General features: G+C 37.4%; 1 protein-coding gene across 2 annotated transcripts in view; it reads left to right on the top strand.

Annotated features, from left to right (window-relative positions):
* Positions 1–24,257, top strand: part of STIM2 (stromal interaction molecule 2) — a 148,581-nt gene that overhangs the window by 93,643 nt on the left and 30,681 nt on the right. For both annotated transcript variants that reach the window (XM_080657872.1, XM_080657871.1), the window contains exon 3: positions 190–304. In XM_080657872.1, the coding sequence (XP_080513998.1) occupies positions 190–304 (115 nt within the window). The remainder of the gene's footprint in view (positions 1–189; positions 305–24,257) is intronic.

Below are 24,257 nucleotides of genomic sequence, written 5' to 3'. Positions count from 1 at the left end.
TAGTAATAGAAGGCATTTCATTAAATAAATTATATAAACGTGTGAATAATGTGAATATAAAATACCAAAAAATGTACCAGTTATTACCTGATAATCATTACCCACTGGATTTTAGACTTTTTTTTCTCCATTATAGAGACTAAAATAGTGAATTTAAGTATATTTAACTTAGTGTTTTCTCTTTTATAGTTTATCAGAGAAGATATGAAATATAAAGATGCTACTAAAAAACACAGCCATCTGCACAGAGAAGATAAACACATAACTGTTGAGGATTTATGGAAACGATGGAAAACATCAGAAGGTAAAACTATTTTTAGTGATCTAGATCCCTTACTTGCTCTTCTGCCCTGATTAGCCATTGTTAACTCACTAATTGCATGTAATCTTACAAAAAAAACAATCAATGTAACATTTCTGTGAGGATATTTCTCTGAGGATACTTATATTTTAGTAAATAATTATTTTATCAAGTAAACATGGATCCCAAAGTTTTTTTAGTTATGGAGAACAGTTTCTGAAGTCTTTAGAAGGCATGGAACATGTACATTTTTCCTTAAATATACCCTTAATGGAGTTTCCTAATATTTGCATGCTAACATTGTGTAATTTATATTTTATTTCTTTTTCTACTCGTAAATCCTCAAGCTTATTTATGGACAGTAATTGTTTAGGGCAGGAAAAGTATATGACCTAAAACCTCAATTTGATCCCTAATACTAGAAAGCTACTAAAATATTTTTAAAAGTCCATTAAGCTTTTTTTTTTTTTTTTGAGTAACAGTCAACCAAAATATCTAATGTTTCTGTTCTTTTACCAAAGTCAAATAATTATGTTGTAGCATATGTTTTTCTTTGCAAGTTTGATGATGATGTGAAATTAAAAGGAATCTGGGACAGATTACCAAGGAGGAATATAGAAAAGTAATAAAATTTGCTAGACTGTCAATGGTAATGTTTAGTAATGGTTATTCCACCAATGCTCAATATTTTTATTAATGTAAATGGTTTACAGCTAGCATATATATATATATATATATATATATATATATATATACACGTATATATATCCTATATAATAAAGAGTTAATATGCAAATTGACCCTCACACCCATACAAGCTGGCTGCTGATGACCAGGCCAGCAGGGGGTTAGTGAGGGACGACCAAATGACTGAACAAGCAGGCTGCGTGGGGCGACCAGGCCGGCAGGGGGGTTAGTGAGGGACAGCCAAACGACTGAACAGCAGGCTGCATAGGGCGACCAGGCCGGCAGGGGGCGGCAGTTGGGGGCGATTAAGCTGGCAGGGGGTTCAGTGAGGGGCGACTAGGCCAGCAGGGGGAGCAGTTGGGGGCAACTAGGCCGGCAGAGGGGGGCAGTTGGAGTGACCAGGCCAGCAGGGAGTAGGCAGTTGGGGGCGACCTGGCCAGCAGTGGGGGACAGTTAGGGGTGACCAGGCCGGCAGGGGGGGCAGTTAGAGGTGATCAGGCTGGCACGCAGAGGCAGTGAGGGGCAATCAGGCCAGCACAGGGTGGCAGTTAGGGGTGACCAGGCAGGCAGGCAGGTGAGTAATTAGGAGCCAGCGGTCCAGGATTATGAGACGGATGTCCGATTGCTGGTTTAGGCCTGATCCCAGGGCCTGTACCGGCAGTCGGACATCCCCCAAGGGGGTCCTGGATTGGACAGGGTGCAGGCTGGGCTGAGGGGACACCCCCCCCCCCCCATACACGAATTTTGTGCACCAGGCCTCCAGTGTGTGTGTGTGTGTGTGTGTGTGTATTTCACTTTTTAAAAGAGGCGTGTTTTGCAATATACTGGGAAGAAGAAAAAGAAGGTAAAAAAACACCACCAATTTAAATAAATAATAGACTTAAGAAATCTTTCTCTCCATTTCCCCTCCCCATACCACTTTTAAGTAATATGAACTTGAGTAAGAATAGGAATAAATGAATATACATTTTATAGGGGAAAGTGCTAAATGGTATGAAACTCAGTAAGACTATTAACAAGAAATATAGTAATATGTAGATACTACTAAAGGAATTGGATATCCATTATTGCTATTAGTATATTTTAGGTATTAGGTATGTGATAAGTTGAATGTAGTACACTTAGCCATTGAAAGAAGCAAAAAGTATTTGGCCATTTCTCATCACTTGCTTTGCTACCACCTGGTTCAGCCCCCATCTCTTGCCTGAGTAAGTGCAGTAGCCCTTTAATGGTCTCCCTGCATATACTTGTGTTCTGCTACAGTCTATTCTTCATTTAGCAGAGTAACCTATTGGAAATATAAGTCAGATCTGTTCAATACCCTTCAGTGACTCAGAGTAAAAGCCAAAATCTTTACAAAGAACTTATAAGCCTCTACAATGTAGAGTCTACATGATCTGCTCTCCACTCCCACCCTGTTACCTCTCTTCCTTCTCTGTCCTGTCCATCTTTCACTCTCACTGAGCTTTATCCTAGCGGACTCCTTGCTATTCTACAACTGCAGGAATGCAGACACCCTCATGGCTCACTCCATTACCACTTTTATTAAAGTCTATCAGGGCTATTCTCTCTTGAGGCCCACCCTGACCACTCTATTTAGCTATCTTGATTCCTGTTACTCAGCTTCACACTTTCCTTTTCCCATATTGTGTATCACCTTCTAATATATTACATAATTAACTTATTCATCATTACTAGAGGCCTGGTGCACGAAATTTGTACATGGGGGGGGGGGGACGGGATGGTGTCCCTCAGCCCAACCTGCACCCTCTCCAATCTGGGACCCCTTGAGGGATGTCCTACTGCCCTTTTAGTTCCGATCCCACCGGGCCTAAACGGGCAGTCAGACATCCCTCTCACAATCCAGGACTGCTGGCTCCCAACCGCTCACTTGCCTGCCTGATTGCCCCTAACCGCCTCTGCCTGCCAGCCTGGTCCCCCTGCAACTGCCCTCCTCTGCAGGCCTGGTCCCCCCCAACTGCCCTCTCCTGCCAGCCTGTTCACCCCTAACTGCCCTCCCCTGCTGGCCTGATTGCCTACAATTGCCCTCCCCTGCCGGCCATCTTGTGGCGGCCATCTTGTGTCCACATGGGGGCAGCCATCTTTGACCACATGGGGGCAGCCATCTTGTGTCTTGGAGTGACCGTTAATTTGCATATTACTCTTTTATTAGATAGGATGTTTGTCTCCTTTCTCTCTCTCCCCTGACCCCAAGAATATAAGCCAGGGGGGTCTTTATTTATTTTGTTTACTAACGTGTCCCAAATCCAAGGGAACTCTGTCGTTAAACCCAATTTTGGCTTTCTGTCCTGGTGAGTTTGGTGAGATCTTTTGTGATCTATGAGAATGTTTGTTGTTTTTCTTTTTTAAGCTTAAGGCCATTTAAAGTTGAAAAGCCTCTTATTTTTCCTAGGTTTTTACCTTAATTTCCACCCTTACGATTTCACCATTATGATGAGAAGATTTTCCTCTAAGTCTCCAAAGACTTGTCCTAACTTATCTATTCTTGCTTCCTTTTCTCCGAAGCCCGTCTTTTACATACATGTTTAGGGGATTAGGGCGTGGGAGGAGTTGTCTCAGGGCTCCTACTAAAACAGTTTCATGAAAGAGAAGAGAGAGGAGTCAGTCGAGTGAAGTAAACCTCCAGAAGCTTAACAGTGATCTAATTCATATTCTCAACCCATGTCAGACTCTTTTTTCGTATTAAAGGGGTCACGTAAAGGCGGGGCATTGTTGCTAGATCACTCACTGTTTTTAAATCATAGCCTATCAAGCCCCAGTTTTCTTGGAGTATCTCAGGAATAGGACATGCCGAATGTGTAGGGTTCTGCTTTTATTTGGTATATTTTGTTTCTGTATAAAGAGTTCTTTTGGGAAACAAAAAAATTATTCCAGTGAAAAGTTTTGGAAACTGCTGATACAGAAATTAGAATGTACCTGTAGCAATAATATGCAATTCAAGGTTATTTAGTTCAATATGAATACAAATATACACATGTGTGCACACACACATATGCCTACGCACACAATCATACACAGTTATACTTTGCACATCATTGGTGTATCTCTAATGACTGGAGCAGTGCCTTATGTACTTTAATATTTAGTAAACATTTGATGAATAGATGAATGTGTAACACTGAACATTAGATAGTAGTTAGTTTCATCAAATATTCAGTGTATCAAACATCATTTCAGTTCAGGCATTTCTGCGAAAATGAAATGTATGCACTCCTGAAAAACACGTTATCTTGCAAAATTATGAACTTAAAAATTACAGAGTTTATGGGAAATAATGGGCTTGAATCATACTTAAAACCTATGCAACTTTGTAACCAGAGCCCTAACACTACTAATAAAAATACTAGCACAGGTAAAAAGATTTGTTAAATTTCTAATCAATAAATACTATAGTAGGTATTGGACTTTATCTTAAAAAATAAGTAAAGATAACTTAATGGGAGAGGGTTTTAGATAGAGTTGAGATTACTAAATTATGAAGACAAGGGAAAAATGCTGGAAGATGAGAACTGAGAAACAAAGATTTCTAAGACAGAGGCTGTGGCCAAATTGAGCTTAAAGGAAGAGGGGTGTGTAAGGGGATATTAAGTTCATGGTTTGCTGTGTTGGCATTCTGTAAGCTTTGGATCCTTTTGCTGCTACTTGGCAGTGTAAAATGATAACATGTGAGGAACAGTCACATATGAAATGATGTGACATATTTTATATTGACATGATCCCTATTTACCAGTTACACATAAGCTAATTCATGTTACAGAAGCACCAGTAGAATAGGTATATCTAATGTGTCGTAAGCCGGCATTGGAGCCTGGGTATTAAAAATGAGTTAAACAGTCTCTGGGATATTAGCAGTAAATAGCTAAGTAGGAAAGAAAAAGTACACAAATAATTACAATATATGTGATATGTACAATAATAGAAACAAGTGTAGGATATAGAGATAGCTCCTGAAAGGAGTAATTATCTCTCTGAAAATTGTGTTTGGGATAGGCTGTGAGGGTTGACCAGGAGTTCTGGAAGGGGATAAAGAGGTAGACCACAAATGGTAGCCCCCTCATGGTTCCTTCAGTTACCTGAAAGTTTACTAGAAGTGGAAATGGAGGTGGCAGGCTATAGGAAGTATGTGTGCTTTCAAGTTCTTCAAATGTAACTGCTGGCCCTTCTCTTTATGAACATTAAGACATTGGGCACATTATAAAATTCACTTATAAAATGCAATTCTTGTGTGATATGAATGACTAATGCAGTAAAAGTACCTGACAATACCTGGTAGGCAGTAAATGTTCACTTATCTTTATAGTAAAGCTGAATAACTGAAATGTTCAGCTGTATATAAAGTTTTGTAAGGTTTTTGATTCAGTCCCATAATACTTATTAATAAAATGAACAGGTCTATTAGCCTAAATACTTGCCATTGTAGTATGTAATTTCTGGAGGGTGAAATGTACCCAAGATCTTTATGGAATGTTGTCAACTGACGAAAATTAAAAGTGTGTTGCATAGAAATTGATCCTAATTTCACAGAAAAATTTCAATGTGACCAGAGTGCACTTTTTTGGGGGTAGGTTTCTGTAGAGAATGCTTGGTCAATTTGTACATGATAATAGTCCAGTGCCAATAAAAGCCTTTTAAAAATGAGTATTAGATTTTAGACAGATTTTTATAAACTGGATATGTTGTTAGAATTGCTGAATACAATTAAATAGTAGCCAGTTACCTAATGAAGGAAAATGTAGATGGAAAATCATTGGTTATGTATAAGATTTAAGGATCATGGTGGATAAAAACCTGATTAAGTAATGTACTGTTTTTAAAAAGGTAACTCATTGGGTTAAATATTATAACATGTGTCAACCATGAGGTAATCTTTCCATCCTATTCAGCATGGGTCTTACCTTACCTAAGGTCATTGTGTAACTTGGGGCTTTACAAATCGAATAGGTATTTTGAAATTCTGCAGAAGGTTTAATTTTTTTTTTTAATTAGAAGTTTAAAGGAACTGAAATTGTCTGAGAGAAGAGAGAGGTAGACACTTAATAATGACTGTTGTCAAGCCCAGCCAGACAGAAATGACTGTTTTCTTCTGTTTATGAAAACAAAATGTAAATGAAAAAGGAAATATAAAGGAAAAAATATTCCTGACCATGTATGTTAAATCTCTATAAGTAAGGAGGATTTATAAACATTTTATTTATATACTCGAGGCCCAGTGCATGAATTTGTGCACCAGTGGGGTCCCTCGGCCTGGCCTGTGGGATCAGGCCAAAACAAGCTCTTCAACATCCCCCGAGGGGTCCTGGATTGTGAGAGGGCACAGGCCAGGCCTAGGGATCCCATCAGTGCACGATCGGGGCTGGGGAGGGACACGGGAGGTTGGCCAGCCGGGGAGGGACCACGGGAGGGCTCCAGGGCGTGTCTGGCCCATCTCACTCAATCCCGATTGGCCAGACCCCAGCAGCAAGCAAACCTACTGGTCAGAACGTCTGCCCTCTGGTGGTCAGTGCACATCATAGCGACTGGTCAACTGGTTGACTGTCTTACCCGGTGGTCAGTGCACGTCATAGCAAGCAGTTGAGTGGTCTTAGCATATCATTAGCATATTACGCTTTAATTGTTTGAACAGGCAACCGGTCTACCGGACATTGAGCATATTAGGCTTTTATAATATAGGGTATCCTTAATATTTATAAGGATTTTCACCTAGGAGTGAAAGTGTAAATAGATCTTTAAATGTTCATAAAATGTACCAGCTTTTTCAGATGTATCCTATTGGTTACAATGAGACTGGAATGAAAACAAAAGCAAAAGGGTGAGTAAATATTGTTTAGCATTATCAGAAGAGGAACTAAAAATGTAGGCCTTGCAGATAATAAGGTCACATTATCTTTGTGATACCAACAACACTATATATATATTTCTATTGATTTCAGAGAGGAAGGGAGAGAGAGATAGAAACATCAATGAGAAAACCACCGATTGGCTGCCTCCTGCACACCCCCCACTAGGGACCAAGCCCGCAACCCGGGCACATGCCCACGACTGGAATCGAACCTGGGGCCCTTCAGTCTGCAGGTCGATGCTCCATCTACTGAGCCATACAAGCTAGGGTCCAACCACACAATATTTATATGTATATTTACATTATGTGTGGCACTCACTGTGGTAGGATACAAGGAAGTATAAGATAATACCTTTCTCATCAAGGGGCTTTTATTATTGTTAGTATCACAGGTGAAATGTTAAGGAACCACACAAGAAGGTTTGATTAAATACTAGGTAAGTGGTACTATTATAGTCAGAGTTAGTATATGTGAGATAAGAATAAATGAATGTTTTATATTTTTGCCTTTTGCCATTAATATGTCATGTTTAACTTTTATGTGTCTTAGTTTCATCATCTGTTAAAGGGGATAAAAGCCATCTACCACATCAAATTGTTGAGGATGAAATGAATTTGTGCATGTAAAGGGCTTAGAACAGTGCCTAGCACATAGCAAGTACTCAATGACTATCTCTTGTTACTACTGTTCTTGTAAGACAAAATGGGAACAAGTTGGGAATATTGGAGACTGACATTGCTGAAAGAGGCATCTGAGTTGAGGAATAGTAGAAAATAGGGTCAGTCAGAGAGAGAGAACAGACTAGTGAGCCTTGACTTTTCAGCCTGTTGAGCTGCTCCAAAGTGGCACGTAAGATTACACTCATATACCAAAGCTACCAATTGATAGTGGTTACCTAGAGCACTGCATTAAGGAAGCTTGATCTGTGTCTGATCTCAGTAGCAAAGAAGGCTATATACTGTAGAAATTGTTGGTTAGCAGTATTTATTATGTGTGTGAAAGGGGATAGTGGTGCCAGTCTTGCTGCTCAAGGTGCCTCTCTAACAGTTGGCTGCCAAACACCAAACACTTCACTTTTCACCCTTTTTCGTAAAAGTAAAAATCTTCTTCGTATTTCTTTTGGTCATTGATGAACAGGTACTGTTCTAGATCTTTATAAAAGCAAAGTGGTATAATGTGAACTTTTGAAAAACTGGGGATACCTGTGGGCTTAACATGGGTTTTTTTCCCCCTCAAAGAGTAGTGTAAATGTTATTTGATTGGTGTGCAGATTACTTAATCAGTTTGCAAAACACTGTTCTGTATTGATCAGAATTCATTTCTGTGTTTTATATAAAGTATGTCCTTGATTTCTTTATAGTTAAACAGCTTTGTTTTTGTTATAACGTTATCCAAATGAGTTCAGAGCATAATAAGTTTCTAATCTTTCTTAATCTTCGTCCTACGTTAGCATTTCTATCACTGTTCCCTTCATTTCAGACCTCTTCATTTAGGGCTAATTCATTTTTGTTTTTGTTACAGTAGTTGTCTTCTTTTCTATTTCTCCTTCATTGCTGACACTCTCACTCTTTTACTTCAGAACACTTGACTCTCGGAAATATAGGGTCATTGCTTATTACTGGTTTGCTAGGATTAATTGTGCCCCGACCAGGAATCGAACCCACCGGGAATAGAACTGGCTACTTCTCTGTGCATGGGATGACAGTCAGCCAACTGAGCCACACTGGCCAGGGCCAATTCAGCCAGTACTTTGTTCAGAAAGTACTACCACTATGTATAAGAGTTGGTAATTGCGATTGCATCTTATTACCTTTCCATTTAATGTCCGCATTTATTTTTTTTATGGATAATTGTATTTGTTTATGGATTGAAAATATATTAGATTAAAGGAATTTAAGCTAATACAGGCAAAAAAAACTTTATTGATAGAATAATTCTTTGTTATTAGATGGTACTGACTTATGGGCATGTTACTAACCATTTTCAAATCCTTCACAGAATTTATTTCTTATGAAGAATTTAAATCAGTTCTTTTAAAACAATGTCTGGAACTTTTTGGAAGGAATGGAGGTGGGCTCACAAAAGGGGAAGTGGGAGGGTGAATAATTAGAGAGCAAGGCTCAAGAAATTCCCTACCTTTTAAATGTACTTACGTATTTGTTTGGTTTCTGAATTATATATTGTAAGAAAATAGAATTCTAACATCATTATTTTCCATGTTTTGACCAGTATCAAATATTTTGTGGCAGAATTTTAATGATAGTGCTACAGCTCTACTACCATGAATAATAATAGGTTTCTGTGTACTAGCTGCATACCCACTGATCCAGAGCCTGTGACCTTAGCAAAGGTAAGCACATCCCAGATTGCAGTGTGAGATAGTTGAAGATTGATCTGCTTTGGTAATTGTCTAAATTTCTCTTATCTGTTTTTAATGAGCATGCTCAATTGCATGAATCTGGCCATGACATTAGACTGCATTCTCTTTTAGATGTGTAATTGGAAGCTTTTGAAAAAGGAAGGTTGAGTTTTAAGTTAGTGGATATATGTTTTAGGACTGTGTCTTGATTTTTTGAGTGATTTTCAGGAATGCCCAAAAAAGTAATTACTCCAGTTTTTAATGGTACCTACACTATGCTAATACTGAAGGCTGAATTTATCACAGAACTAAATGCTTAATAAATTCCTATGCATAACTGATTGTTCAACATGCTTTGTTGGGTGGCTTGAAATTACAGTATATTATGTCTTCTTCTTCTTTTTTTTTTTTTTTAACTACAGAGCTTTATTTTAAAGTTTAAGTTGTTTGTTTTAGTAAGATTTTTTTGTTTTAGTGGCAAAAGATAGACTCAGATTACCTACCTCAAATAATGGGAAATTTATTGTAAGTGTAACTTTATCATCAATTATTTGATTAATTACAAGTGACAAAGGTCAGACTCACTTGCTCCATTTATTTGTTAAGTCATCAAAACTTTATTTAGTTCTTCCTGTGAGGCAGGCATTGTTCTGAATTTTGGAGATAGAACTTTGAGCTAAATAGATATCCTGCCCTCATGGAGTTAACACTCTTTTAGAAAGACAATGAACAGTTTGTCTGTGTGCAGGTAGATATATATACACTCACATGACTGCTGGAACAGATAAGTGATATGTTAAAAGTAAGCAGGCTAACACATAGTCAGTGACCAGGTAGGGTGAGGTCTAGTTAAGGAAGAACTCCCCAAAGAAATGCTATTTGGTTATAGATCTGAGTGATGAGAGTGAGCCAAGGAAATGTCTGGGTGAAGTATATTCCAGGGTTAGGGATCAGGTAGGCTAACATTCTTAAGTCTAGCATGACCTCCAAGTATTTGGGGGACTGTAAGAAAGTCAGTATAGCTTGAAGGTTATAAGGGATTGGAGCAGGGTGCGGGGGGATGGTAGGAGACAAATGGATCAGTGAGATGTACAGAGGCAGGGCTAGATCTCATACGATCGTTCAAGGCCTATTAAAGAGTTTGGGATTTATTGTAAGTATAATGTAAGTATGTTGCAAGTCTAGCTCCATTTAAGAGTTTTGAGCAACATAGTGTTGTGATTTATCTTTGGAAAATATTGTTGTAAGTACTGTATGGATATTAGGCTCTTGAGGAAGAGGAGCAAGAATGTAGTTGGAAACCTGTCGATGCTCTTGCGGTGTCTAGGTGAGAGGGAGGTAGCAGAGAGGTCCTTTATAGTTTGAAGGAATAACTGATAGGATTTGCTGTTAGGTTGGATTCAGGGAGTTGATAGGGGTGTGGGGATGAGAATTAGGATGGTTCCTAGGTGTTATGCACCTGTAGTATTAAAATGTCTTGGAAATGGAAGTAATGAGGAAAAAAAAGTCTGAACAGGCTCAGTTGGGTGCGCGCACACGTGTGTGTGTGTGTGTGTGTGTGTGTGTGTGTGTGTGTGTGAGAATAATGAAAAAAAGGTTGAAAAATACTGAGATCATGATGCAAACAGGTGAAGGACTTAGTGCTGAAAGGCCAAGAAGCAGAGAGGAAGCCAGAAAAGAAAGAAGAATAAATGATCAGTTATAGATATGAGGGGAACCAGTTAGATATGTAGGGTCCTGACAGCATATGAAGGACATGTTTTAAGAAAGAGGTCACAGTCAGTGTCAACAGCTCAAGAAATTCACATGAGATGACAGAGACCTCACCATAGGACTAGCAAAGTATAAGTTAAGTTTGTTTGCTAAAGCAGTTGCACCATAGTGGTGGAAGTGAAAGTCCGGTTAAGGTGGATTGAAGAGGAAGTGAAAACAGTAAATATTGTTGATTTTCAAAAGACGGAGAAGAGAAATGGAGCTATGATACCTAAAGACAAATTTGATGTGAAGGAAGATTTTATTTTCTGAAAGATGGAAGATTTTACAACATGTTTATATATTAATGGAATGGCCCAGTTGAGAAAATCAATCTCTCTTAATTTAAAAACTATCCTTACTTAATGGGATGGTGTAGGTGTGTAGTCAGGGGCTGAATCTACTCTGGTTATCTGTTTCTCTCTCTGTTTCTTTCTGAATTTTGGTTTTATTTTTTTTTACTGCATTTCCTAGAGACTAGCACTGTGACTGCTGGAAGTTTGAGGCTTATGTTTTCCCAACATCATACCAAAGAGAAATAGGGAGTCTTCCCTGCCTGCTCTAGTTAGAAAAAAATCAGGAAGTAACTGGCTTAGGTTATGTGGTTATACCGAGACCTATCACTGTGACCCCAGAATGGAGTCCTATGATTACTTCATCCCCTGGCCTCCTCTCACTGGCGATCATGAGCTTTGTCTCAGATGACAGAGAGGAGAAGGAGTGCCTAGCACACAAACAGCCACAACAGATTGATGAGCATGAAAAAGGAGAGTTTGAGGTTAGTAGCTAGAAGAAAAGCTTCAAAGGCTATTCTGGATCCAGAGGTTGGTTTGGGGGGTCTGGTAGCATGGTCACATGATATAAAACATAGCTATTCCTTCAGAAAAATCTGATCTGTTCTTGACACTTGCAGTGAAAAACTTCTGGACTAAAATTGGATTTTCTCATGGCCTTTTTTTTGTCCCACTCTGAATTTTATGTTAATTGAATACATCATTTCCCAAATATAGATGTCTCATTAAATCCCAAATTGGTATTTTAAAGAAATAAGTTAATATAACTCTCAACACTGGAAACTATATCAGTAAATTTTGTGCCACCTCACCTCTTCCCCAAATCTTCCTGACTAGTATGTATGGATTTTCACTACTGCATGGCATTGTTACTTTGACAAGGTGGAAACCTGTCTGCATTCACCTAGGATCACCAGACATGTCTATACTGTGTAAGAGGAGCGTAGGTATTTTTAAAAGTATCCCTAGAGGAGCAGAAAATGAAATTTGAAGTGTTAAAAACTAGGCACTGTCTACTCTGAGTTAGTTTGGAAATCTTGTGAATGAGATGATTAATACCCTCTAAAGGCAAATAGTGTTAATCACAATTAAGTAATATGTAAGAATATGAAATTCTCTTTCTAGTGTTGTTACGCTTTACTGTATGCTTGATAATGTGGAAGGTTTATGCAGTGCTGTGTCTTCACGTTGTCTTGCAGTTCTTGTCATTTGAGTTACTCATGAATTTTTGCCAAGTGAGGCCATAGAGAAAAATAACAAATATAACAATAGAGAACCAATAAGTTTAAAGTTTATAAAGGAATTAAGAAAATTGTCTAGGAGCATATGCCTTTATGAAATGACAAAAAGTTTTATTGACTTATAAGATGTACGTAATATCTTGCTGTTACCAATTCTACAAAAAGCAATACTTTTTTATGACCTAGGCTACCTTAAGATATGGTAGTTTTATAGTTTACAGTGCTGTCTTTTCTATATTTTTAATGAAAAATTTGGGTAGTATTTAAAAAAAATTAATTTGGTATTAGTATCAGTGTCTCTGATTTTTATTTACATTAATAGGAAACAAGGAGCAGACTTCTCTGAAATGCCAAATTGCTACAATACATTATAGCATTTGTGTAGTCTGAAAGCATGTATAGACTACAAATGGCTATAGTATTTGTCTTCTAGAATATAAGAATTTGTTTATATTACAAATGAATTGGTTGGGCAAGAGTTAGATCATTTCTATTGATTTAGGTTTGTCAACACTTCCATTAAAATAAATAATCATTACTTACTACAAAATACTTTGTTTTGCATAAGAAATAGCAATTTATAGTTCAATAAGAACTCTGAATTTCATTATTTGTTAATAACTTGTTAGTTTGTCTCCACCACTGTCATGCCAAAGTAAGCAGAATTACTTTCTTCCTCATTGGCACAGCTGGGGTCTGAAGAAAAAACAAAAGGAAAACACTTTTGGATCTAGGAAATAAGTCACTTGCAAGAGAACAAATCAATACAAAGGAATAGAACTTGTAATTACCAAATAGACAATTAGAAAAGGCAAAACAAATATGAAACAGGTTATTTTAACTCCAGCCCATAAAAGTAGAGAAATAATAATGTTTTAGTATTTTAAACCAATATAATCACCACATTTTTAAAAAAGACTACTAGCATTTTAGATTATTCTAAAAGAATGCAACCAAAGTCAATAGAAGAATTGGGTTTCCTTTAAAGTCTACTTTTCAAAATGTATTATAAATATATTTATAGTAGTTTATTAGTTCTTTACTAGATAAGCATCCTAAATACTAGAAGCTTTCCAATATTGTGAAATCTTACAATTTTTTAATCTGGTATTATGTGAATATTGAACAAGTAAACTTTTTATGGGTTCTGAGACTTCATAATCACTGAAGCCTCTCATCTTTTAGACACTGATATATTGAGAAACCCCAAAGTATGGTTATCCTTTCCTGGAGAGACAGTATCCCAAAATGTTTATAGAGCTTGACTGTCTGGATTCAAGTCTCTACAAAACACTTACTAGATTTGTGACCTTGGGCAAGTACCTTCATCTGTCTGTCCTGAACTCCCCCATCTATAAAATGTAGCTAATAATAGTACCCACTGTAGAGGATGGTTTTAGTATTAAATAAGTTAATGAATATATAGAATTTAGAACAGTACTTGACAGCTAATAGGGCCCAGTGTCTGCTGTTGAAAGATTACCTTACTTTTATGAAGAAAACCACAAGCTACAAAGTAATAGAGAAGTTAGCAATTATTAGAACTCTCTACCTACCTAATTGAAAAAGAGTTACAAGATTTCTTTTAAATTTAGTTTCTTAATTGAATTTCAAATTTAGTGAAAAGTTGCAAGACCAAAACACACTTTGTCAAGAGGCCCTCATTCCAATTTTGGCATTTGCACTAATAATGACCTTTATAGCCAAAGGATCCAGGAGTATGCATCATACCCAGTTGTCTGGCTCTGTAGTTTTTTAAAATTCAGAACAGTTTCTTAGTATTTCCTGGACTTGCATGTCTTTGGTCACTAATTTTCAATCTACAGTTTTTATAGATTGTAACTAAATTAGGATTTGTTCGATGTTTTCGTATACTTAGATCCAGGCCATGCATTTTGGGATGGACTGTTGCAGAAATGATTCTTTTCATTACATTCTTTTGAGTGGCACATGATGTCATTGTTACTGGAGGTGTTACCTGTGATTACTTGATTTTAAGATACTATCTGCTACATTTCTATAACTATAAAGATACTTTATCCCCACCTTTGTAATTAATAATTTTTGTGTGTGTGAAGAGAAACTTGGAGACTTTGTAAAATCACAGTTCTCATATAATGTAACCCACTAGTTTTAACATCCATTGATGTTTCTTGCCTAAATTATTACTCTGATGGTTGCCAGATTGCGATTTTTCAAATTCCCTCTATTTATTAATTTGCATTCTACTGTAAGGAAGAGATTTAAATAGAATGTATTATTAACACCTTGTCCTGTGAAGATTGTTGGGGATAACATACATATTTTGAAAACAGAAATTGGAGAAATAGTGCATCTCAATTTATGATTATCCTGAAGCTTGATCTTCTGCATTTATTTATTTATATCAGTGTGGGCTCCTGGATTTCTTTTTTCCTATTTTATTCAGTGGGTTATAATTCGTTATCATTATTTGCAAGCTTAAATTATCCCAAATTCGGCTCGTGAGAAGCATTTCAAGCTGGCTTCTGTATTCTTTTATATGAATGTCTCCATCATTTTTTGAGCTCTCCCTTACTTTCTAGTACAAAAGGATGTTCCAGGCTCATTTTATTTCTCAACCCTAGCCCTGGAAAAACCGTTTCCCCAAGGAAACGGGGGTTACTTTTAGTTGAGATGCTATTTAGAAACCAATGTTTGTGTACTAGTTGTGCTCACGGCTATGAGGTATTTTTGTCTCAGGCTCTCTCAGTGGACAGAGTTAAGAAACATATACCCCTATATTTATTACTCTCTCTATATTAAAAATTATGAGTTCACACTGATACCAACTCCTGAGTTAATTCTAACTTAACTTCTTTCCCTATTTCTAACTCCTTTCACTGATTGAAAACCTAGCTCTCTTACCTTCAATATATTTTCTTAATCTGCTCAGTACCCTTGTATATAGCTAGTCTCCTGCCCCCATTGGGATGTTACATCATTCAGGAGACTGACTTGTATGGACCTCTGGCTTCATAGAGTCACCACCCCAGGGTCTCCATTATGCAGATTCTGGCCATCGCTAGCCTATTTTCTCATCCTGATATGGAACCTGGCAATTGCTGGTCAATTAAAAGGTTTTCTTGTTGTTCTCTGTTTTTTATTGGTTTGAGAGAGAGAGAGAGAGAGAGAGAGAGGAAGGTAGATGGAGAGAGAAACATTAATGAGAGAGAAACTCCAATTGGCGGCCTCCTACACGCTCTCTACCAGGGATTGAGCCAGCAACCTGGCCATGTGCCCTGACTAGGAATCGAACTAGTGACCACTTGCAGCATGGGGCGATGCTCATCCAACTGAGCCACACTGGCCAGGGTTTTGAAATGAATTTGAAAATTGGAAAAAACTTTAAAAAGTCTGAGTGATAGTGTCATTGTGTTAATGAGTCTAGTTTTATGAATTAATTTTTACTACTGAGGCACATTATTCACATTTTCCTTTCCTCATATAACTCTAGCTATTGATAGCAGTCCCCTGTAAGTGGGGAGGCTATTTAATATTTTACTGTCTTAACCATGTGTCATTACTCACAAAACAAGCGAAGTTTTCCTGAAAGCTGCTTTGGCATTGATAATAATTAGTTTAAGCAGTACTGTAGATAGGAAGTCTGAGTTGGAAAATGCTATATACCAAGTAAATGTAATAGTATTTGTGAACTGTTAGATTTTAAAATGTTAATTGTAGTAGAAAAAGTTGCAGATCATATAGAAATTTCCTGAATAAAACTCCCTTGAAAATGCTTCTGCCATTGGAATTGGTGATTTTTTTCCTTCTGTTCTAGAAGAAACTAGTGTTAACAAGTTCAGAATGTATGTCTCTTCCTGCCTGAAGACTGTGTGACAACAGGTGTGAAAGCGCAATTCTTAGCTGGCCTTTTATGCCCTTTAGAAAGTATTTATTAGCCGGGCTTTGTGTTCATTTTTTGTTGAACTCCCTCTTAAAATCAATACATTTTTTTTCCACATTGAGCTTTCTGCTAGTCTTGGCAATAATTCCTTGACTGATGACTTACATTTATTTTATTCATTGCCCAGTAGTAATTACCATGTACTCAGTAAATATTTGCAGAATGAAAGAATCCCTAGTTACTTGCATAGAAAATCTTTTGAAGAAACTTTCAAATTGCAAGAGAAAAATATATTGAGCATTTTTGATAATTTTAATAGTAGAAAAGTAAAGAAAACATATGTGAGTTATAATTTACAAGTAGATTTTTTTTTTGTTAAACATATTTTTTGAAAACCAGCATCCTCTCAATTTTGTGAAGCTTCGTCATATTTTTGAAAGAGTTTATTTCTTTAGAAATGCCACTAAAAAGAGTGAATGAAGGTGGCATTTTTTTTTAGCAGCCTTGGTTAGTAGAATTATTTTGTCATTCATTCATCCATAAGTATTAATTGAGTTCCTAAGATGTAGCTGCCATTCCACATTTGTTTAGTGCCTGCTATATTTTTGTCATTGTAAAACATGTTGGGAATTTAGAAATGTGTAAGTATTGTCTGCCCTTAAAAGAACTTACGTTTGTTTGATGTGAAATGTTCTTTTTGTTCTCAGCTTAGTGGTTTTCAGATTTGTGTGTGTGTTGGGGGAGGGGTGTTGTTTGTTTTGTTTTAAAGAAGAGGCTGAGGGACAAGTCTAAAATGAAAGAATGAATACCCAGAGATTCAGCTACTCAGTCCCTCAGGTGATATCTTCAGTGACAGCATAATGAGATAGTATGGACAACTGGGTTAAACATTTAGTTCCAGTATGGCCATTGTGTCCACTGGTTTTGGTTTTGTTGAATCATTTGTAAAAAAAAAAAAAAAAAAAAAAAAAAAAAAAAAAAAAGTGTATTCATTAAATTTCTTTAATTACAAAAATTTCTGATTCTATATTTTATTATGATTATAAATTTACACTTGTAGAGCACCTTTACCATTCCTTGGAGTCATTTCCAAATACATTTTGTTAATCTTCAGAACAGCCTTATAGTTTTGAGACTCATTGTTTCTCCAGTTTCTATTTTTAAGATATGCCTGTATTATCTCTCACCATCTTCATGAAGCAAGGTGTTGATAGTACACTCTGTTTAATAAGACTGCAGTTTACAACAGAAAAAGTAGTAATGCCTTTCCCTAGTGACCGTTGTACCACTGTTGGGAGGAGAATAGCCTGATCATTTTTAAGTTCTGAATGTTCAAGACATTTACCTAGTTTGCCTAAAAATTTCACGTAATTCTTGCATGGTTAAAGGTAAGGAGCTCATGAAAGAAAGTGTGTATTTCTCTTTGGTTCAACTTCCCAGATTCCGACTGTGCCTTTTAGGGGTCCAAATTCAGCATGTTGCAGGAATTTCGTCCATGGTACAAAGACATGCTCCGCTGACCCGCGTGCAGATGAGGCGCTTGCATCCTGCACTGTTCTAAAGATAAGCCTGTCTGAGCAGCTGAGCAGGAAAGTCTCACTCAGAGTGACACACACGTCTGTAACTGAGCTGAGATGAAATGTGAAAGGCTTTAAACTTTTCCTCTCCGTGTTTTAAAACGTTACTTTTTCTCTTTATTGGTTAAGATATTACATATGTGTCCTTATCCCCCTAAAGCTCCCCCTCCCACCTCCCCACTCATGCTCTCACCCCCCTAGTGTCTATGTCTATTGATTATGCTTATATGCATGCATCAAGTCCTTTGGTTGATCTCTTTCCCTTCCCCCCACCCTCCCTTGCCTTCCCCCTGAGGTTTGACGGTCTGATTGATGCTTCTCTGTCTCTGGATCTGTTTTTGTTCATCAGTTATTTTTTATGTTTATATTACATTTAATTCAAGCTACTTTTTATCAGAGTCCTGCTGTATTGAACCTTAGGTTAATAGCATTTTCCTGTGATCCGTATGTCCGTCACTGTACAGAGAACTTATAAGGCTTTTATATGACTTGGAATTGTCAGTTGAAATTGAATTTGGAAAAGTCGTGAATATTACTGTGTACTCATATTTTAGAATACAGTACTTCTTGTAAACATGCCAATAATTCAAATATTTTTAAAACTGTGTATAGTTTTTATATCAGAGAAGCTTCAAAATATAGAATTTTAGCCCAGTCAGTATGGGTCAGTGGATTTAGCGTTGTCCCATGCACCAAGAGGTCACAGGTCCGATTCCTGGTCAGGGCATATGCCCGGGTTGCAGGTTCCAGTAGGGGCATGCAGGAGTCAGCTGATTGATGTTTCTCTCTCATAGATGTTTCTATCTTTCTACCTCTCCCATGCTCTTCCTGAAATCAGTAAAAACATATTTTTTTAAAAACCCAGAAAGCAAAATCCCTTTTAAAAAAATTCAAAATATAGAACTTTTTTTCAATAACCATTTTATATGGCCAACTTTAAATATAGTCACTTTCATTAATAATGTTTATTATTTCTCCTCTATGATCCTCTTACCAAATCTTTGATACTTATAAGATGTTTTCAGGCCTTAATAGAAAGTAGTGTGTATTTAACTATACTGTATTTAAGTATTAGTATATAGTACTGTATTATGATATCAGAAGTTGGTTTCTCTAAAATATATTAGTTATGCCAGGGGCTTTCTTAACATTAAGAACAACACCACAGATGTTTTTTATAATAAATTTAGAATTATAGCAGTTTTTAAAAACTAGTAGGAGAGCTATTAAGAAATGAAATGCAGAATAAGTGTAGTAGTGTGTCTAATATATCCAAGGTTTGACATGACTGATGATGAGCTTGGCTTCACTTGGAAATTTTCTCAGCATACTGGGGAAGGACAGGAGGAGGAGCTTAGTGGTTAACTTGGAGCTTTGAAGCCAACAGACATAGTTTGAATCCTATCTCCAAAACTTACTTGGTGTGTGAATTCAGACAAGTTTACTCATACTCTCTGCGCCTCAGCTTCCTGATCTGTAAACCAAGATTATAATGTTACTGCTAAAACCTGCTTCATAGGGGTGTTGAAAGAGTTTAATGAGATAATTCATGAAAAGCATTTTGCATAGTTACTGGAAATTGTCAAGTATTCATAAAATATTAGCTACTACTATTATTAACATATTTCTACATGCACACTAATACTTTATAACTAGAAATTAGTTTTTTCTCTACAGTATGTAGGTGATTCACAAATCATCTGTGAAGGTTTTTAGGACAGCATGTATGTATATTAATTATAACAGATGAAAACTTACATGGTAGTACTTCACTAAGCCTTTTTGTATTTTTAGGCCTGTAACTTAATACAAGTATATGGCTAAGTGCACTGGGTGCATTGGTTTTATAAGATTGCCTTTTATAGATGAAAGGAGCAAGTAAACATGGATATTTCATTTTTTGACGTTTATCTTTCACACTGATTTGTGTATCACATTTGCTGAAGGCAGGGATGGACTGGAAGCACACACAAATTCTTACCTCATCCTGCTGTCAAACACACAGCTATTAACTGGCACCTTCTAACCTGCGTTATGTTATGTAGGTCCCTGTGATCCTGTTTGGGAGTCAAGGTTTTCCCAGTGCTGCTCTGAAATGAGATAATATGAAAATAGTATAGTCTGTCTTTCACACAACTATGGGAAAGGAAGAAGACAATTAGAAACAAAACAAAACAGGTTCTTCTCTGTCAGTTATACTAGTACATTCAGCTAATATACAGCAACTCTGTGCTGGGCTACATGGTGCCTGTTATGGAAGTTTACAATCCTATATAATAAAAGCCTAATATGCTAAGTGTCCGGTTGTCTGGTCGTCCGTTGAACCAATCAAAGGGTAATAAGCTAATGATATGCTAACACTGCTCAACCACTCGCTATGATGTGCAATGACCATCAGGGGGCAGACAGTTGACCAGTCAACCAGTTGCTATGACATGCACTGACCATGAGAGGGCAGATGCTCTGACAGGTAGGTTAGCTTGCTGCCGGGGTCCGGCCGATAGGGACTGAGCTAGACAGGCCAGACATGCCCTGGAGCCCTCCCGCAATCCCTCCCCGGCTGGCCAACCTCCCGCGTCTCTCCCCAGCCCCGATTGTGCACTGGTGGGGTCCCTTGGCCTGGCCTGTGCCCTCTCGCAATCTGGGACCCCTCGGGGGATGTGGGAGAGCCATTTTTGGCCTGATCCCCTAGGCCAGGCCAAGGGACCCCACTGGTGCACAAATTGTGTACAGGGCCTCTAGTATATAGTATAGTACAAACATAAGATATAGTGAAGCAAATAGTTACAAAATATGCAGGACATATGATAAGACATTTGGTATAAAAAGTAAGTGTTATAGAAATTAAGATCACTTCCTCCTACTTCTAACCTAGTTTGTACAACTGAGCGTGTACCTGTGTATGACGTGCGTCTTTTTCAGAAGGCTGCTTCAGCTGGGTGGCCACAGGAATGCCGGGTTCCTTACCTCTCTGGTGCTGGCTATTTCTAGCCCTTACCGTCTCTTCATTCTCCCCATTTCTACTGAAGCTACTGCTATCTAAAAGCATTCTCCTCTTAGGCTCAGTTATCATTTTTTATATTTTTATACATCCAAAATAATTATATGGTAGTGGTTCTGTCAGTAGCAAATAGGAAGGGGAGAAAAGGGAGACAATTTTGGTGCAGAATCAGCAACATCATTTCCTGTGGTAGAATCAGCCCCGTTGATAGCAAGGGAGAGATGAGGAGACTCCTCACCTTGCCTCTGTTCCTGTGGAAATCCATAAACAGGTGCCCACCCCACATACCCTCATCCTCTCACCCTCATCTCCTAGAGGCTTGGTTATGTTCCCCATCCTGTCCCCACTCTCCCCTGAGCCCTGCTCCAGCTCTGAATCTCCTTTGCCCTTCAGTCTGTTAGAGCCCCTTTTGTAAGTCATAGGAGTCACCCCCATGATGAAGAACCGGCATAGCTCCATTGAGTTACTGTCACCACCTCCAGGCCTTCAGTAGGCCACAATATATACTTGAAGTGTCTGTGGAATCCTGGAACCATTAATGCAATTACCTGTGACAGGTTGCTCATATATAATGCTTGATTATTTTATTATTAGTATTACTGTATGTCTGAAAGATTTGTTTCTAAGAAAAAATATGTTTCAAGTTTTAGAGTTAAACAGCGAGTTATTGTTCCAAACCAGGAGCCACCCATATTGGCAGTGAACTTAGAATCAGAGGATTAGAGTTCAAATTCTAGCTGTCCCAGTTGCTAGACATGTGTGATCATGTGTGTGATTACTTGGCCTCCCTTGAGCAAGGTTCTCTGTTTAGACTGTAGAAATAACAGCTATCTCTCAAATGTGGTTTGTGGGGGATTAAATGAAAAAATATGTGAAAGTGTATAATAAAATGTAAAATCTTATATCAAATGAATGTGACATTGTGGTGTTAATAAACACTGTATTAAGCAGAGAAAAGTTTCTGCCCACTAGAAACTCATCATCCAGGAGGTAAGACAGGCATGGACAGTTACATTAGAGTATGTGAAATCCTGCACAGGTGTATGTACAGGTGATCAGGGAACACAAAGAGCAACTATAATCTGGAAGTGGATGGATAGGAAAAACTTGGTGGAAGGAAGGAGATCCTGGGCTGAGTCTTACAGGCTAAGGAAGGGCAAGCCTGGTAAGGAAGGAAGGAGAAGTGAAAGTTGTCCCATGTTGAAGGAGTGGCATGGAGGACTATGGTATTCAGGGAGCTGAAAATATGTATGCAAGTATGTCTGGAGCATAAACTGTCTATTTGTAGTGCCTATTTGATTGTCAGGACACTAACCTAATTCTAAAGAGGCAATGTTACTGCACAGTGGTTAACAACTCTAGAAACAGACTTGGTCTGAAACCTAGTTGGATCATTTGCTAACCAGTGATATTTAATTAAGAATTATACCTTCATAAACTTTTAGGATCCATATGATGATATAAGTGTCTACTTCTAAGGGTGGCTGCAACAATTATTTGAAATAATGTTTGCAAATGCCCTGATGTTTAATAAACACCTTACAGTGTCAGCAGCAATTTCTATTGCTGTCCTGAAAGTTCTTAGAGTTAGTTACTTTTTTCCCTCTCAGTATTCTCTAACCTACTGTCTAGGCAATATTTTAAATGCCAACTTTTGTTTGTTATAATGGAATCATAGAAACAGAATTTGACTTAATTTTAAAGATAGTCTAGCTCTATTTCATTATTTTGTGTGTGAAGAAACTGAGTTAAATAACCTGGCTGTGGAGTCCGTGAATCAGCGGCACAGCTGAAACTGGAATCGGGTCTCTTTCCAGAGCTCTTTCTGTTGGTCTTGTAATAAATTGCCCAAATCATTCAGAGACACCAACCTAGAGTATTGGCACAATTCACTGCAGAAATGATACATTAAAGTGTAGAATTGGTATTTCTGTAGCTTTGCAGATAGGGAAATATATTTTTTAAAAGAATACCATCTCTTTTTCTGCCTCCCTCTGGTGAAAGTGCTATTTAGCAACAGCACATGTGAACAGGCAATGAGAGGCGGGCAATAAGGAACCAGATAATTATCAAATAAATAACTCCTTTGCTCTCAAGAATTGCTTATGCAGACATATTTCTATTTCTGTTTATTAGGGTCTCTTCACTAAAATGTGAAAATAGATTTTGATAATACTTGTCAAATATACATGTTCTACTTCATTTATTCAAGAAGATCCAATAAATAATGTGTTGAACACTCTTTGTATACCAAGTGCTAGGGATAGAATGGTGAGCCAGAAGCTAATCTTTAGTGGATTAAACAAATACTGAAATAATAATTATACAAATAAATATAAGTAGTTAAATGCTATGCACAAGAAGTACAAAGTAATTTATGATCATAGAGCAATGTTTGGGAAGACTCCCCTGAAAGTGTTAATTGAGATATGAAGACTCAATAAAGTAAATAGGTGAATATGAGTCACAGGGATGGAGAAAAGGATTTAATCCTGTGAAACAGCATGTGCAAGGCCCTGAGGAGGGACATAGAATGATCTGTCCTAAGAATTGAAAGACAACTAGTATATTTGGAGTAGAAAAGGCTAAGACAAAATGCAAGTCCTGGTCATGAGAAGAGAAGGTAATTATTAGGCATCCCCAAAGATACCACGTAGCACAAGAAGTAAACTTCCCCCCGAAGTAAACTGTGTGTATTAGAATTTTGTTTAAAGATTCATTATAAAAAGATTACTTTAGAATCGCTATAATATTTAATTTACTAGGTAGAGTAATGCTAGGATTTGGGCACTTCTAACTATATATTATTTTTCATTTGATTTTTCCATTTTTCTGACCTTTCTATTGGAATTGAGGGAATATTTTTATGTGTGCTTACATTAGGGCTTTTTGCTGTTGATTAGTTAACATTCTAGAAATGACAGAGAATCTTATCCTATTTTCTTGGCTGAGGTTTTTGTGTGGGTGTGTGAAATGCAACTGCACTGTTGTTGTTTTTGGCAATCAAGACAGGACAATTCTTAATGCACTTCATCTTGAATAGGAAGAAACTTAAGAGTAAAAAGGCTACTTTCAATATTTTAAATTTAGTGGAAGGTACCCAAGGCCTGAATCTTTGGCTGATATTCTAAGTTATTTGGCTAAATTGATACAGCAACCTCAGGCACATGTCTAGGCTTATGATAGGAATACATGAAGGAGAGAACATGAAGAAAATAGTCAAAGCTTTGAATCAATATAAAATTATCAATTACCATATATAATTTTAAATGAATTTTTGTTAATTTTTAACTAATAATTTGTTTAAGCTTTTTCTCTAA

This window comes from Plecotus auritus (assembly GCF_963455305.1).
Source record: "Plecotus auritus genome assembly, chromosome: 1".
NCBI lineage: Eukaryota > Metazoa > Chordata > Mammalia > Chiroptera > Vespertilionidae > Plecotus > Plecotus auritus.
This window is presented reverse-complemented; position numbering and strand designations above follow the sequence as displayed.